The 13,932-nt window shown below is 44.9% G+C and overlaps 1 protein-coding gene across 2 annotated transcripts; it reads right to left on the bottom strand.

Annotated features, from left to right (window-relative positions):
- Window positions 1-333: 333 nt before the first annotated feature.
- On the bottom strand, window positions 334-13,010 carry tbx2b (T-box transcription factor 2b). Of its 2 annotated transcripts, none has more exons than XM_070858043.1 (7): window positions 12,500-13,010; window positions 11,117-11,396; window positions 8,520-8,666; window positions 6,336-6,412; window positions 5,717-5,886; window positions 3,488-4,110; window positions 334-874 (listed from the first exon to the last, which is right to left on the bottom strand). In XM_070858043.1, exons 1-7 carry the CDS (start codon window positions 12,871-12,873, stop codon window positions 410-412), a joined length of 2,136 nt encoding a protein of 711 aa, XP_070714144.1. In that variant the 5' UTR covers window positions 12,874-13,010; the 3' UTR covers window positions 334-409. The 2 variants fall into 2 exon arrangements, with proteins under 2 accessions (XP_070714144.1, XP_070714145.1); XM_070858044.1 differs by having other exon boundaries at window positions 11,129-11,396.
- Between the last annotated feature and the right edge of the window lie 922 nt (window positions 13,011-13,932).

The raw sequence follows: 13,932 nt of genomic DNA, 5'->3' as shown, positions 1-13,932 counted from the left end.
ACGAAACAGGAAAAAAAACATTAAAATGCACGGAATTAAACTCTAATATATGTACACGCGAATTTACAACTGGTGAATAAATTAATACCGTTTTGCATATTCTGCCACCATAGCATATTTACACAAAATTACTAATTAATTACATAAATAGCAAAGATCCTTTTCTCTCGTGTGAAGGGACATTTCTCGTATGCGTTTTTTTTGTAGCGAAGTGGCCGGTCCTTTACCCCAAGTGGGTCTTTTTCGCTCTCCTGCTCCCATCCCTGTGGTGTGAACAGTTCTCAGGCTGGGTGCTGCTGCCTCTGAGCTCCCTCTCACCACACCGTTCCCCTCAGTCGGGATCTGCGCCGTGAGGTTTCTGCGTGTACTAACAGTCCCCGCTGCCCCCCAAATGGGTCCCAACAGGGGTTCACTTCGGAGAGTCCCTGGTCGGAGACGTCTCGCGGTTGCTCTCCAGGCCGCTGACCAGTCTCTGGATGTTCTGCAGCTGGTTGATGGCCTCCTTGGCGGACGGTTTCGGGGAGAGCGAGCTGCCTCCAGTCCTTAAGCTGCTGCCGCCGCCGTTGCTTTTGTGGTTGAGTTCGGAAGCCAGGCTGACCGAGACGGGGCTGGAGCCTCGGCTGCACAGTTTGCTGTCCGACCCCCCGAGAGCCGAGGGCATGGCCGTGGTGAGGAGGTTGGTGCTGGCCGGGATGGAGACGGGGATTGGGTACGGGTTGAAGCGAAGCCGGGGCCGTCCGCCGCTCAGGAACGGGTGCCGGTGGAGAGAGGAAGGCCCTCCTGAGCTGTTGGGCAACGCGGCGGCTGCAGCGGCCGCGGCCATGTACGTGTATGGGTAAGGGAAGAGCCCTCCGAAGGCAGTCATTGGGATCCCCTGTATCATAAAACAAGAAGGAGACAGGGGAAAAACAGATCTGATGAGTATCATCATACGGTGTGAAGAGCGAGAGAGCAAGATCACAGGACATGAACACCTCTTGGAGCAAAGCCCCAGGAAACAACCCCATCACTTGGAGCACAGATCTGAAGCAGCGGGCTTTGGCGGGAGGGGGGGGGGGTGGTGCTGGAATAAGTGAAAAGGAACAATAAAGGGTAGTGGAAATTGAGAACTCAAGCCCCCCAAAAGCTGTTGAGGCCGGAGGCCAATTGCTGTGAGGGATAAGATTTTTGTTGGGCAAGGGTTACGGAACCAAGGCGGGTAGATGGAGTTGAGATACAGATCAATCATACTGTCCTTGAATGGCGATACAGGCTCGAGGGGCTGAATGGCCTCCCCCTGTTCCTATATTCCTAAAAATAGGCTCAATGACACGGTTAAAGGTAAACGAACGGGATGATTTTAAATGTAGAGTTGAATTTTCGATTTGATCCCAGGGGCCAGTGATTCCGAGTATGGGCTGCCAGAGACACTGACAGCTCCACCGGCACTTTGACCTGCCACCCGGCTGCACATTAATGAGTAGAGGGGTGGACCGTTTCTGTGGAGCTACAACGGCCCCCTTCTACTGCCCCACAGGTGCAGGGCTCTCCAGTCCAACCTGTCCCACTCCCCAGGCTCCAGCTGATAATATATAACCCCGCATGCTCAGCACTGCGCGCCGTCACCTTTTTGAAACTTACAGATCAACGCCAATAAAACAGTTCATTAATTTGACAATTAAACTTATAATTGGAATAGGAACGCTAAGCGCCAGGATTGAATGAGAAAGATGGATTGGAGTTCTGTACTGAGCATTCTCTGCGGTGGATGGAGAGATGTGTTGCCGTCCGCGTGAAGATAAATGAATAAATAAAGAAGAAAATAAACCCAAATGTAACTATTTTTCTAGACTTGCAACAATCCCCGGTATCTTTACGGATCCAGTTTAAACAAACAATTGGATCTATTTGTCAAAAGACTTGATCGCCAACTAAATAAAACTCCGTGTACCATTACAATACTGGTTCATCCAGCCGCCCGAATCACAGCATTGTCAAAACAATTTGTTTAAATAACCAAAGGACGGGTTGGTTAATCAGCCCCACACATAAAATCATTAAAAAGATGTCTTCATACCTGTGACCACACACATGTAGCGCCAGTATATTATTTATATATTATAATGAATAAATCTTATATCAATATATACATAAAATATATACACAAGTATACATTTATGTAGACAGTATAGATTCAAACAAATTATAGAAATATTTCTATTGCTTTGCTTCAAAGCATAAAACATTTCAACACTCCCCACTGCAAGGTATCTGGTTCCTCCAGAAATAGCCAACCAGAGAGGAGAAATTGCTCTGGTCGTTATGTGCAGCGAGATGGTGAACTGGATGAGGAAGGGTTTGGCCATGTTGTTGCACACAGCGAGCAAAACAGCCTCTCCCTCCATCTCTGCAAAACATGGGCTCGGATTGTGGAGCCCGATTGAAAATCCCAGGGCGGGATTTGGCAATCTGTCAGCCGTCATCTTTTGCTCAGAGAGGCTGAGTGCGGATTATTGATTATTACCCACCCAACTTGGAACTTGGAACGCAGATTGAATCATTGCACGTTAAGAAGTGGAGATGCTAAAGGTACATTTCCCCAGACCCTTCAACCCGGGTAAAACATCGCTATTTTGACAATAAATCGTTGAATCTGGATTAACCCTGATCAGGGTATTTAGAATGAATGTTCCAGGTGTTACACTGGGATCCAAGTCCTGCCTGTCCATCTGTGGCTTGACTGTTGGTTCTGATATAAACACTGATTTAAATTCATACCCAACGGCCCTTAAAGTATTCTCCCCCTTTATCGGTCCAAGTATTAACTCGCAATTCATAGACTTCTCTCTCGACTGACAAAAAGCAGAGGTAACCGCAGCCGCAATAATAACTTAAAAGACATGACCCAATCATACTTCAAACTGCAGAGAATACAAAGGGAAAGGCCCTCAGAGTGAACTTGCATGTGTCTCTCTTCCCTCTCCCTGTTCCTCAATCGTTTCTCACTATTTGATTTTATTCACCTTGTTTCAATTCTTCCTCTCGCTGTTTTTCTCCAGCTTTGTATATTTCTCCCTTCCTCTTGCTGTTTGCCTTCCTCTCTGTCCTTTCTCTCATTTTCTGTTTCTCTCTCAATCTATTTCTCTCTATTTCCCCCACTCTCCTGTAATGTGCTGGAAAAGTGAAGTCGGTAGGTTTTGGCAGACCGGGTCTCATCGCTCCCCCCAAAACACCAAAACTAAAACCAGACATCACGAACAAGGGCTGAGAAAATATGAGCAGGAAGGCGAAAGAGTTTTCAACATCTTTTTAAGCAAGTCTGTATGCAAACGGCTCAATGTCTAAATTCACAAATCAAGGTTTGATTTCAATCTCTGGGAATGGGCCGTGAATTGTCAAAGTCACGCGGATCCGCCGTGTTTACATTTACTGGGAAAGTGGGATCGGGGAGCGGAGTGTGGTCAGTTAAATGCAGCACCCACCGCCTCTACAAACCGAGACTTCTTACCTGAGAAGCCAGGACGTGTTGCGAGAGGTGGAAAGGGAAGTGAGCCGCTGCGCCGGCCGAGGTCTGGGCTGAGCTGAGGGCCGCGTTGTCCAAGCCGCCGGCTCCCGATACTGAGGCCAATAAATGTCCCATCCCGGTGGCCATAGCCGAGAAAGCGCCCGGAGCGACTGCAAACTGACCCGGGTGGATAAAGAGAGGCTGTCCAACGTTTAAAGGGTTAAAAAACTGCTGGCTGTGTAACCCCGAGAAGGCCAGACTTTGCAAGTGTCCGGTGTTGAGGTGAGACGGGCCGTCAGTCTGTATCATAAGCGGGGCGTAGGTCTCTTTATTCAAACATTCACCATCCTTCTTGGCCTCGTCCTTTCTCCTCCCCTCGCCCTTGTCTCTCTCCGAGCTCCGGTGGCTGAACCCGCCGCTGTCACTCTCCCTGCGAGCGTCCAGCGAGTCCTTCTTCCTGTCCGGGATAGATCCTTGCTTCGGCCGTTCAGCCGGCTCTGGCGCCGCGTCCTCTGCCGGCGAGGTGTCGGCTCCGGGCACCGCGACTCTGGGGCTGCTGCTGACCACCGCCGAATGTTCCTCCGGCCCCTCCAGCTCCGGGTCACTGTCCGCACCCGACTTCTCGTCTGAAGTGACCGCAAGAGAAATCAAAATATAAATGATAAACGCCTTTAAAAAAATCTTCCAGAGATGAACACAATCCAATTCCCAGAAACAGGTTAGAAAGTCGGTGCATATTTAAATATAATTAATGCTATAATATTGAATATATGTCGCTCAAGAAACACAAATACATCAAATGTTCAATTCAGAACTGAAGGCATCAAAATTAATTCATCCGAGCCTTCAATATTTCCTGTGATATTCCTCTAGACCCAAAGTTAGTTATTATTTTATTATAACAAAAAATAAAATGCGTTAAAAGAAATCCGACCTTGTTTTTTTTCATATTTTCCTCATAATGTCCCCTTGTCTGTATTTAATTGGGTGTTTGGTGAAGGGAGGGATCCTGTTCTGAAAGGTGTTCTAATAACCCCATCTAGATTCCGAGGACAGGAGAGAGTGTGACTGGGCACAGGCTTGTTTTAAGTTTTATAGGCGAGACTTATTTGGAAATATTAAATTGGACTTTGCTTTCATTTCCTGTACCCAGGTCAGCAATGACTGCACAATATGAGTTAAGATTTATTCAAATATCACAGAGAATATTCTGCTTTACATTAAAATATTGATTGAAATAATGGTGAAGGAAGATGCATTTTGCACAGGGGAAGACGATTTGAATCTAAAAACCTCAGGATCGATTTCCCGAAACGGTTACGTCTGGTGTTTGCTTGTGTTGTTTTGTTACAACCTTTTTTTGTAGAACACTTTGTAGAATAACATTTTAGAACTATGTTTGATAAGGTGGGCTAAACCATTACTAAAGAAGGGCTGCTTCTCAAAACTGGGACCAACATTTAATACCACAAGCACTCGGCCGAAGTATCCAAAGACTGGATTCGGAGGCCGGGACCCGCAGTGAGTTCAACACTTAGCCAGGGACAGAAGCGCTCGGTTCGCTAGACATCAGTTTGAGAAATCCTCACGGCCCATACGGATTGATAATTTGTGTTACAATATAAATAAAAGGCACACTCTCACTCTGTGCCTTTTATATTTCAGGGTTTCTGTGTAATTTCCACTAATAAAAACGACCCATTACTCACGCGGGACTCCCACCCCTCCCCACCTCACTTATATTGGCCCTGGTGTTGAAATATTTATTTTAAAATCATCAATATCCATTAAATATAGTCTCCCTGTGTGTATGTTATTTCAACAAGATCTCCTGTTTCACAACATTAAAAAACATAACGGAATAATATTCAATGTTGGGAGAGTTAGTCACAGAATATCTCACAGTACATTCCCCAAGGAACCAGACAGACACTTATCTAATTGATTTATGGAGTTTGTGTGGAGTTTTAGGGCAATGTTCTAAGTTATCTTCATTATGATTAATACAAAGGCTTCAGCTCCTTAAAAAGTTGATGTTTGCCCGTGCGTCGGTGTCTCCTGAACCCATTTATATTAGAATTTACTGGAGCAAATAATGACTCCGGGCTTTAAAGGTTAAGCCACTCGCCCCGTGGTTAAGCCGGGGGACGCCATGCGGTCAACAAACCGCGCGCCCTTGATCTCTGGATCGGATCAGAGACTCTGCCTCCCCCACCCTTCCTATCTTTTTACCTTTGGATGCTTGGCTGAACTGCAGAGAAACAGGGTCTGCAGCCAAGGGCGAGCGCAGAGACTCCCTGGCCGGCGGCTGGTCGCTGGAGGAGGCGTCAGAATCACCACCATCGCGATCACCTTTGCATTGATCTTCATACACACGGAGGGAGGGTAGAGAGAGTTGCTTCCTGAAAATAACAAAAATTAAGTTTTTTACAGTGAGACCGATAGAGCTTAAACACTATTGTTTGAAAAGTAACACGTTTTACATTCCTGTATATAAAATATAACTTAAAGGTCAGAATAAAATGAAAAGTATAAAAACTATTCAAAGTTCACTTAAAAACAGATCCCCGCAATCCTCTTTCACACAAATTCTCAGCACTCAGTGGTGACTTTCCGTTCCCGGCCGCCAGGAGGTGCAGACGAGCAGCCTGGAGTGGCCCTCACGCCCGGCGCAGAAACGGTGCACCTTCCATGAACGCCAATCCCTGCCGGCGCAACTCAGATTGAGAACTGTCACCGAGCAGGAAGCCACTGCAGGGAAAGGGCTCACTCTCCCGCCTAAACCCCGAAGAAATGATTTCTAAATGAGCTGTTGATATCAGGAGTGATAGGGTCGGTTCCATCCTTTTACCTTTTTTCTCTTCTCCCGTTCCCAGTGTCCCTGAATCCTTTTGCAAAGGGATTGTTGTCAATTTTCAGTTGCGTTATCTGCCGAATTAAAAGAAATAAAAGATCCAGTTAATAAAACTCCAACGTGATGAGCGCACACGACCGCCGTCCCCAGGAATGTTATTTGGGGACCATTGAATGAAAATTAAACAGCGGAAGTGTGGGACTGAGCAAGACTTATACAGATCAATGGAATGGTATAATTTTACCTGTATGTGTCCTGCCCGATAGTTATCCCACAGTCACAGGTTATCTCTGTTTGTGGGAGCTTGCTCTGCGCAAATTGGCTACCTACAATTTCCTTTTATAATGTTTCCTACATTACCACAGTGATTATACTGTATTGACTGTAAAGTGCTTTGGAACGTCCTGAAGTCATGAAAGGCGCTATAGAAATGCAATATTTCTAATGTGTCCGTACGAGGGTTGAGTCATTATCCAAGGCCAGAATTGTGAATGAAATTTGATGTACATTCTATCAATGAACTCAGCCCAAGATTCGATTTGAATATTATGATATGAAATTATATGAAATAATCCACCTGTCCCTCCCGTTCCTCGGATAAAGGTGGAGCCAGCTGGTGGTGCTGGCTATTAATGGCAAAAGGACTGTCCATCTGTCCCGACAGGACAAGTTCAAACTTCAGTCCGTGGAGTCATTTTTTTTTCTCTGTAGCGTTGAGATATTTAATCTCACTTGCCAACAAGAAGGTTATGGAGCAGGCCTAAAAGGTTTTTAACAGCGTATTTACGTGATCGGGTTATGAATACTTGATACAAATTATGGTGTGTGTATATGGTATCAGCAGAGCGACAAGTGTGCCTCGCTCGCTGTGTCCGCTTCCATTATTCATAAGCCACGCTTTGCAAAAAGATGCTAATATTTTTAATGGGGCAGGACACATGAGGATTAAACACCTGAAGTCTCACCATTCTAAGTGGGATAACGCTGTGTACTTTTTACAACTTCTGAGGAACTGGCCAGATGGAGTTGGCCGGAGTGCTAATGTGTGTTCCATGTTTAAATTAGTCGGGCAACAGTATTAATTGGAATGTATGGAAAGGGGGAGCTTTGGTCACAATATCTCCCTGGCTGTAACTGTAAGTTTATCTTTAAATGTTGATACATCACGGATCGAACAAGTTTGGTATTATCAAGCAAGATCAACACAGGAGGGCCAACGTTCAGTTTCGATCAGGCCAGTCTGCAGTGATAAGTCTACATTAATCGATTGCGATTCTCGTCATAAAGTGTTGCACGAAATGCAACAGGCCCCCTCGAAGCAACACCAGGCAAAAGAGAGAAGGGAGAAAGAGCGAGGTGTATGGTCTGCGCTGAGCGCTACTTAATGCTGAACAATCACCAAGGTCTCATCCACAATCTGTTACCTCGATAGAAACTGTATACCGCCCCTGTATAGAACCCTTTACACTAACATGCAATGAACCCCGTGTATCTAAACTTTAACCGCTCTTATTGTCCTAACAATCCTCCCGCTTTCACACAAGTCGGGGGTGGGTGGAGAGGGCGATTTCATCGCGATCTCCACACCTGGAGTAAAATACTGTCGTTCACAAATAAAGATTTTATCAGTTAACCAACTATTGAATTAAAAACAGTCAAAGCTCCTGTCTTTATTTCCGTGCAAACCTTTGTCCTTATATACATGATTCTATTCACCCTAAATGTTATATAATAATAAACATACTGTTTGAGAGTTTCATTACTTTTTTAAAAACTAGCTAAGTTCGAGTCCTGCTTGAAGGTACAGATTGGAATTCCCAGGAATGCGAGACTTCAATCCTTCCTGTCTTTTCGATGTGGACACACTTGCAAACAATCCCAGGCCGCCGTCAAACAATTGTTTAAATGCAGCACAGCCATCAACAGTTTCATGAGAAGAAACTGTTCGGCCAGATGTTGCACTTAAAAACAAAATTAAACCTTTATTTAAAAAGTCTGTCGTACCACATCATGTTGGGCAACAGACAAAATAGTCTCAAAACATTTTGAATCGACGAACTGAAAATAAATCAACATGTTGAGTCGCTTCTGAATATTCCCTCCCACTGCATGAGCCAGTCCAGTTCGCTTTCCCCCAGTTCCAGGCCCCGGGGTAATGTGACAGAAGCGTGCCGGGCTCACCTTATCGTTCTGATAGGCTGTGACCGCGATGAACTCTGTCTCTGGGAACACATAGGTTCGGAAAGTGCTGTAGGGCAGTTTGAGAATATCGTTGGCGCGGACCACGTGGAACCTGGGCTGGTATTTGTGCATAGAATTCAAGATGGTCTGAGAAAACGACAGAGAACAAGACTCAGGTTAATTCCATTAAAGGGCAGCCCGCCGTTTGCCTCTTAATATCTGGGGGCCACTAAACCTAGTGAAAAGGCAAAAACAAACATCATTTATGTTGATTCTCCCGCACCCCCTCCCCCGCCCCCTCCCCACACACACAGGAGCGGGAGAGGGGTAAAGGGTTTACACCTTGGCCTGATGTAGTTTAGTAAAAACTCAATATACAAACAACATTCGAAACTTTAATCGCTCCTGCTTGTCAAGAGCAATCCTTGGTACCGTCCCTTCGATTGGTGCAAAAATGCTGCATTGAATAGGAATCCCGGCGTGTACCTGAGCAGATAAACAGTATCTTTAAACTGTCGAATAAGATGCTTAACCAGGGTATACAATATATTGATTCGGTCTCTGTTATAATCTGTGTCTCGCAATTCAAACGCTGACTGATATTAAATGCATTAAAACCAGCATTATTTATTTTTATTTTGTACATTAAAAAATAAATGGCGATCCCGAACTGCCCATTCTGGCCTGGATGTGTTTTTTGGAATATTGGATCCTGACTTGTGACAGACATCGAATGCCGAGGTCACCAATATCCTGCTATAATTTGACTTCAACTCTCGCCCCCCTTTCTCCAGCTATATTGTTTTTGAAATGATGATTATTATTAAAACATGCCTGGGACAAGGACCCTAGATTGGAATCTGTTTGAAAAGATTTTCAATAGAAGAAGAAAAATATATATATTTTCGTTTAAAAAAAACTCCCAATTCTGGCAGGCACTGAAAGCGAAACCGGCGCATTGTCTCTGACACATGAAAGACAGAGACATTGGATCTGGGCATTGATGTGTCATCTGAACTCTGTCCTGGGTTTGTATAATATAAAATGTTACAGTGCTTCCCCATTCAGAGCCCCGCCACTCAAAGCCTGGAGCAGCGAGACCAGCCTGTGAGTCTCTGAGCTCTCAAATCCCTCTGAACCGTTCCAAGATATAAATCCTTCAACATTAGACAAGAATCCTCAGCCTAGAAATATCCCAGATGCACCTTTCAAAATGATGAATATTATTTCCTATTATTTATTAATAATGTCAATGGCGTTTGCAATCCAATCACACACACAGATTGCAAACAGTCGATTGAATCTTCCACATGTTTTCCCTTCTCGCTTGGTGGATTTACAGCCTACGCTCTGACTGGAAGCCCTTACTCGGTTTTTACTTTTAATTTTTGAATATGTTGCTGGTAAAAGCGAGCGGCATTTTTTTTCACGCCTGCTGATCTAGGTCGAATGCTCTGCGCTTCAGGGCGCTTTCTGCACAGCTCTGTATTTCGTAATGGCTGCTTTTACCTCCAGTGCCGTCCCTGCAACCTTCAATCAAGTTTCCCAGACACTGCATTAAAAACACTCATTGCCCTTGCAAATAAAATGGTCACAAATGGTTTTCCATTGGCTCCTGTCCACCTCTAAAGCATCACTGAAATGATTCTTGGGAGACCCACTGGCTGGAGATAAGAGATCGCGCATTCAGTAGTTAGGCTCTCTCTACCTAGCGAGCACTCTCTGCTCTCTCTCCCTGACGCCACAAAGCCTGACCTGCTTTTCACAACTCATATCCTTAATACACTTCAGCCTGACCCCGAATCAGCGTACAGCAAAAACACAAAGGCGGAAAAGCAGTAATATTTAAAGGCATAATTACAAAATCCTTAACCTCGGCCCAGTCTCAACAGTAGATTCTTCTGAACGTCTCTCAGCCATTTGTGCTCACCCTAACTCCTAAATCAGGGAGTAATGGATTATTAACAAATATGACAGTCCCGATTCATTGTTTCAAACGGCCCTCGCCTCCCATAACAGGCAGTAGACACGCTCCAACCCCAGCAGAAATAAGGCAAATCCCTTCAAATTTTTTTCTGAAAATTCAGCAGGATTTTGGCCTGTCATGTGGAATCTTAAACGATTTGCTTCAAGAGTAAAAAAAATCACTGTAATGTTTTGGGAGGGATTGTGGCCTAGCGTATTCTGTAACATTCTGAATTGTATCGATCTTATATGGGATAATTAAAATAGGCCTGCCTGCTCCAGTATAGGCACTGGTCTGGGATTAAAGTGGCCTAGTATTTCTGAAGCCCTGATCTCACTTTGTTTCTTTTCCCAGAGAGCTGGTCGCCTATTTGCGAGTCAATCCCCCCAAATCTGTAACCAATCTCTCATAGGGGAGAGTTTGTATTTAAGGCTTTGGATCTCATGCAGAAACGGGCCAAGACGGTATATGTATGTGGCCACCGATACAAGGAAGGTTCAAATAAGTTAGCAAAATGACATGGCACGAATGTAACAATCCCAAGCAGAGGGCAGTTGTTCACTTAGATATCTCACCCCAACACTTACTTAAAAAGCGACAGTCAAAATGGAAAATATGTAAGTCGACCTACAGCAACACTTACGAATCCATGCTTGTCAGATATGTTGTTGGTCAGTTTTAGTTTGTGAAAAGTCACTGCTTTCGCCATCCACTGTTCACCGGTTGCCGGGCTGTCTGGGTGAATGTACATTCTTTTCGGCATCTCCGGGTCTGCTTTCCCCGCCACCATCCAACGCGAATTGTGAAATTTGTAACGGCAGTCATCAGCTGCCACTATGTCCATCAGTAAAATATATTTCGCCTTTTTATCCAGACCATTCACCCGCACTTTAAACGGTGGGAACATTCTCCTAAAAGAGAAATTAAACACACGAAGCAGCACATTTAATTTAATATGGAGGACGCACTGAGAAACACAGCTCAACAAAGAGCAAATATTCCAAAATAATACAACTTACAATATTATCCTTAAACAGAGCCCAGCCTCACTATACATGGAACTTACATTTTTTTCGAACAGCCCTTTTATATTAAAACTGAGAACTGTTCGATTTTATTCTTCGATTCTTAGTAAAATGAGCTGATATTTTTAACTTTATTCGTCGTTTATCTATCGCCGGTAATTCAACTCAAAGATCAGCAAAACCACAGCTGTCCCGGTGTGCATTGTGAATGAAGAATGCGCAGGGGAAGGCAGATTCTGGGGTAACTGGAGGATTTTTTCAGACAGCTGATGCAAAGTTTGGCCTTTTTTTTTTAATTATGCAATCCCGCCACGTTTGGCCGCCTTGTTTTGCAGTCGGTTCGACTCCCTTCCGAGCGGAGAGACACCGGCCGATTACAATCGGAGGTTATTATTAGCCACAGACGTATCGCTTCGAACTCACAACTTCTGTAATGGGGCAAACAGCGTCCGGGAGTAAGGGGTCTAAATAGGACCCCTTCCATAAACGTCACGGTAGTTTGCTGTAGGTTTATAATTATATTACAAGAAGAGGAAAAAGTTGTAGAAAATCAATGAACCTTTATATGGAAATTAAGACATTTAATATTAAACTGCTTTGATTGTAAAGCGTCGGGAAGGAAGTCAAACTAGCTTGACCGCCCTTTTAATGGAGATTTAAAATATACAGACAGGAATCCCAACTCCAAGCAGAAAGCAGAGTTTTTACCAGTTGCTATTTAGCCCTTTAATAAGGCACTGCACATTAAAGCGCTCGCATTTCAGTGGCAAATCCGATTCTGCCTTTGGCATCTTGTCAACTGGCTTCTCCTAAGGACTTCGCAAATTCACTAGAATTCATTTAACAGATGACTGATTCTTAATTGCAGTTTTGATTTTTTTTTAACAAAAAAAAAGATAGAAGCGAGTTGAAAAAGTTAAGCAATGATAAGAATGTGAGAAAGACGGATGCATTAACTGGGACGGACGTGTCCTCGCCGATATTCGTACCTCCCAGACTTTGTAATAACCATTTCGGTGCCGACTTTGTGAAACTGGTCCCATAGATCTTTCGCTTCCAGGTTCACTTTGGGATCGTCCTCGACCTCGTCCTCCGGTTCCAGGCTCTTGAGGGGCCGCAGGTGTGCTGACTGGTGCCCGAGAGCGGAGACGTGGATCCCGGCCTCGGCCATGTTCGCGTCCGTCAAGGGCTTGCCCAGAGCTCCGGGCAGCGAGAGAGCGGCCGCCCCGCTCGGCGGCAGCGCCAGCGCGGGGAAGAAGGAAGGTTGAGCGGCCAAGAATGCGCTCATGGGGAAATCCGCGGCTCGGTGAGCGTGGAACGGATGATAAGCCATGGTAGTCGCCGCTAAAACTGGTTCTCTCATCGGTGCATCCGGAAAAAGAAGAGGGGGGGGGGGGGAAAGGAAGATTTCTGTTGGAGGAGTCGCCTTGGCCGGATCTTCCTTACACCATCTCCTCGAACAACAGGCACAGATCGGCAATCTCTCTGTGTGTGAGTCTGTCTCTCTCTCTCACACACACACACAGATCCTTCCTACAATGATCTCCCTTCGGCTCCGTCCTGCTAATGAGCCGCCCAATTGATTGGTGATTTTACGCATTCTGACCAATTGTGTGCCTGGATAGGCGGGGTTTTGACAACTCAAGCCAGGATGGATGAGTTAAGAGAGAGGCGGGGTGGGGGGAAAGGTGTCGGATGCTCCAACCTACAGTAAGCATCACTAAGATCGCTCTTTGAAAACATGTCAACAAAATTAAATATTAACCAATGATAGAAAGGCATTCCCCCCCCCCCCCCCTCCCCCTGTCCTTCTCCCTCCCCCAGCGGTCTCCATCCTTCCCGCGTCCCGGATTAAGAGTGCCCGGCCCCGCACAGAACCTCCACGGCGCACCGCAAACACCTAGAGTCGCTAAAATCTCCAAAAAACGGCAGGTAACAACATACAGATATAAATGTGCATTTGTATAAAGATAAAATAGACGGAACTGGAACGGGATAGATTTGACATTCCCAGACTGTGTGTTATTGCAGAATGGATACACTTATGTTAAACGGCGGAATTATTCATTTTAGGCATTTTTTATGCTGGATATTTAGAGTGATATTGTCTTTCTGTGCTTCCCTCACTGTAAGTAGGTGATTGTAAAGAAAGGGGAGAGTCGGGCAATGGGGTCCTACAATTCTGCTTCCAACACCTATTAACAATTATTCACCTTCGTGTCGGTGTAACCAGCTAGATACCGAGCACAGCTTACAAACAAAGTTTAAAAAACATAAATTTGAGTTTTGATTTGTTTCTGGAATGAGTGCTTTTTTTAAGAACAAAGATTGTCAGTTTAATGTACCGATATTCTCTTTTTTTAAGTCTAAAGTTTGCAAAATCAAATTTTCCCATTTTAATTTCTTCTCACTTTACACAGTC

This window comes from Pristiophorus japonicus, chromosome 16, assembly GCF_044704955.1.
Source record: "Pristiophorus japonicus isolate sPriJap1 chromosome 16, sPriJap1.hap1, whole genome shotgun sequence".
Classification (NCBI taxonomy): Eukaryota; Metazoa; Chordata; class Chondrichthyes; family Pristiophoridae; genus Pristiophorus; species Pristiophorus japonicus.
This window is presented reverse-complemented; position numbering and strand designations above follow the sequence as displayed.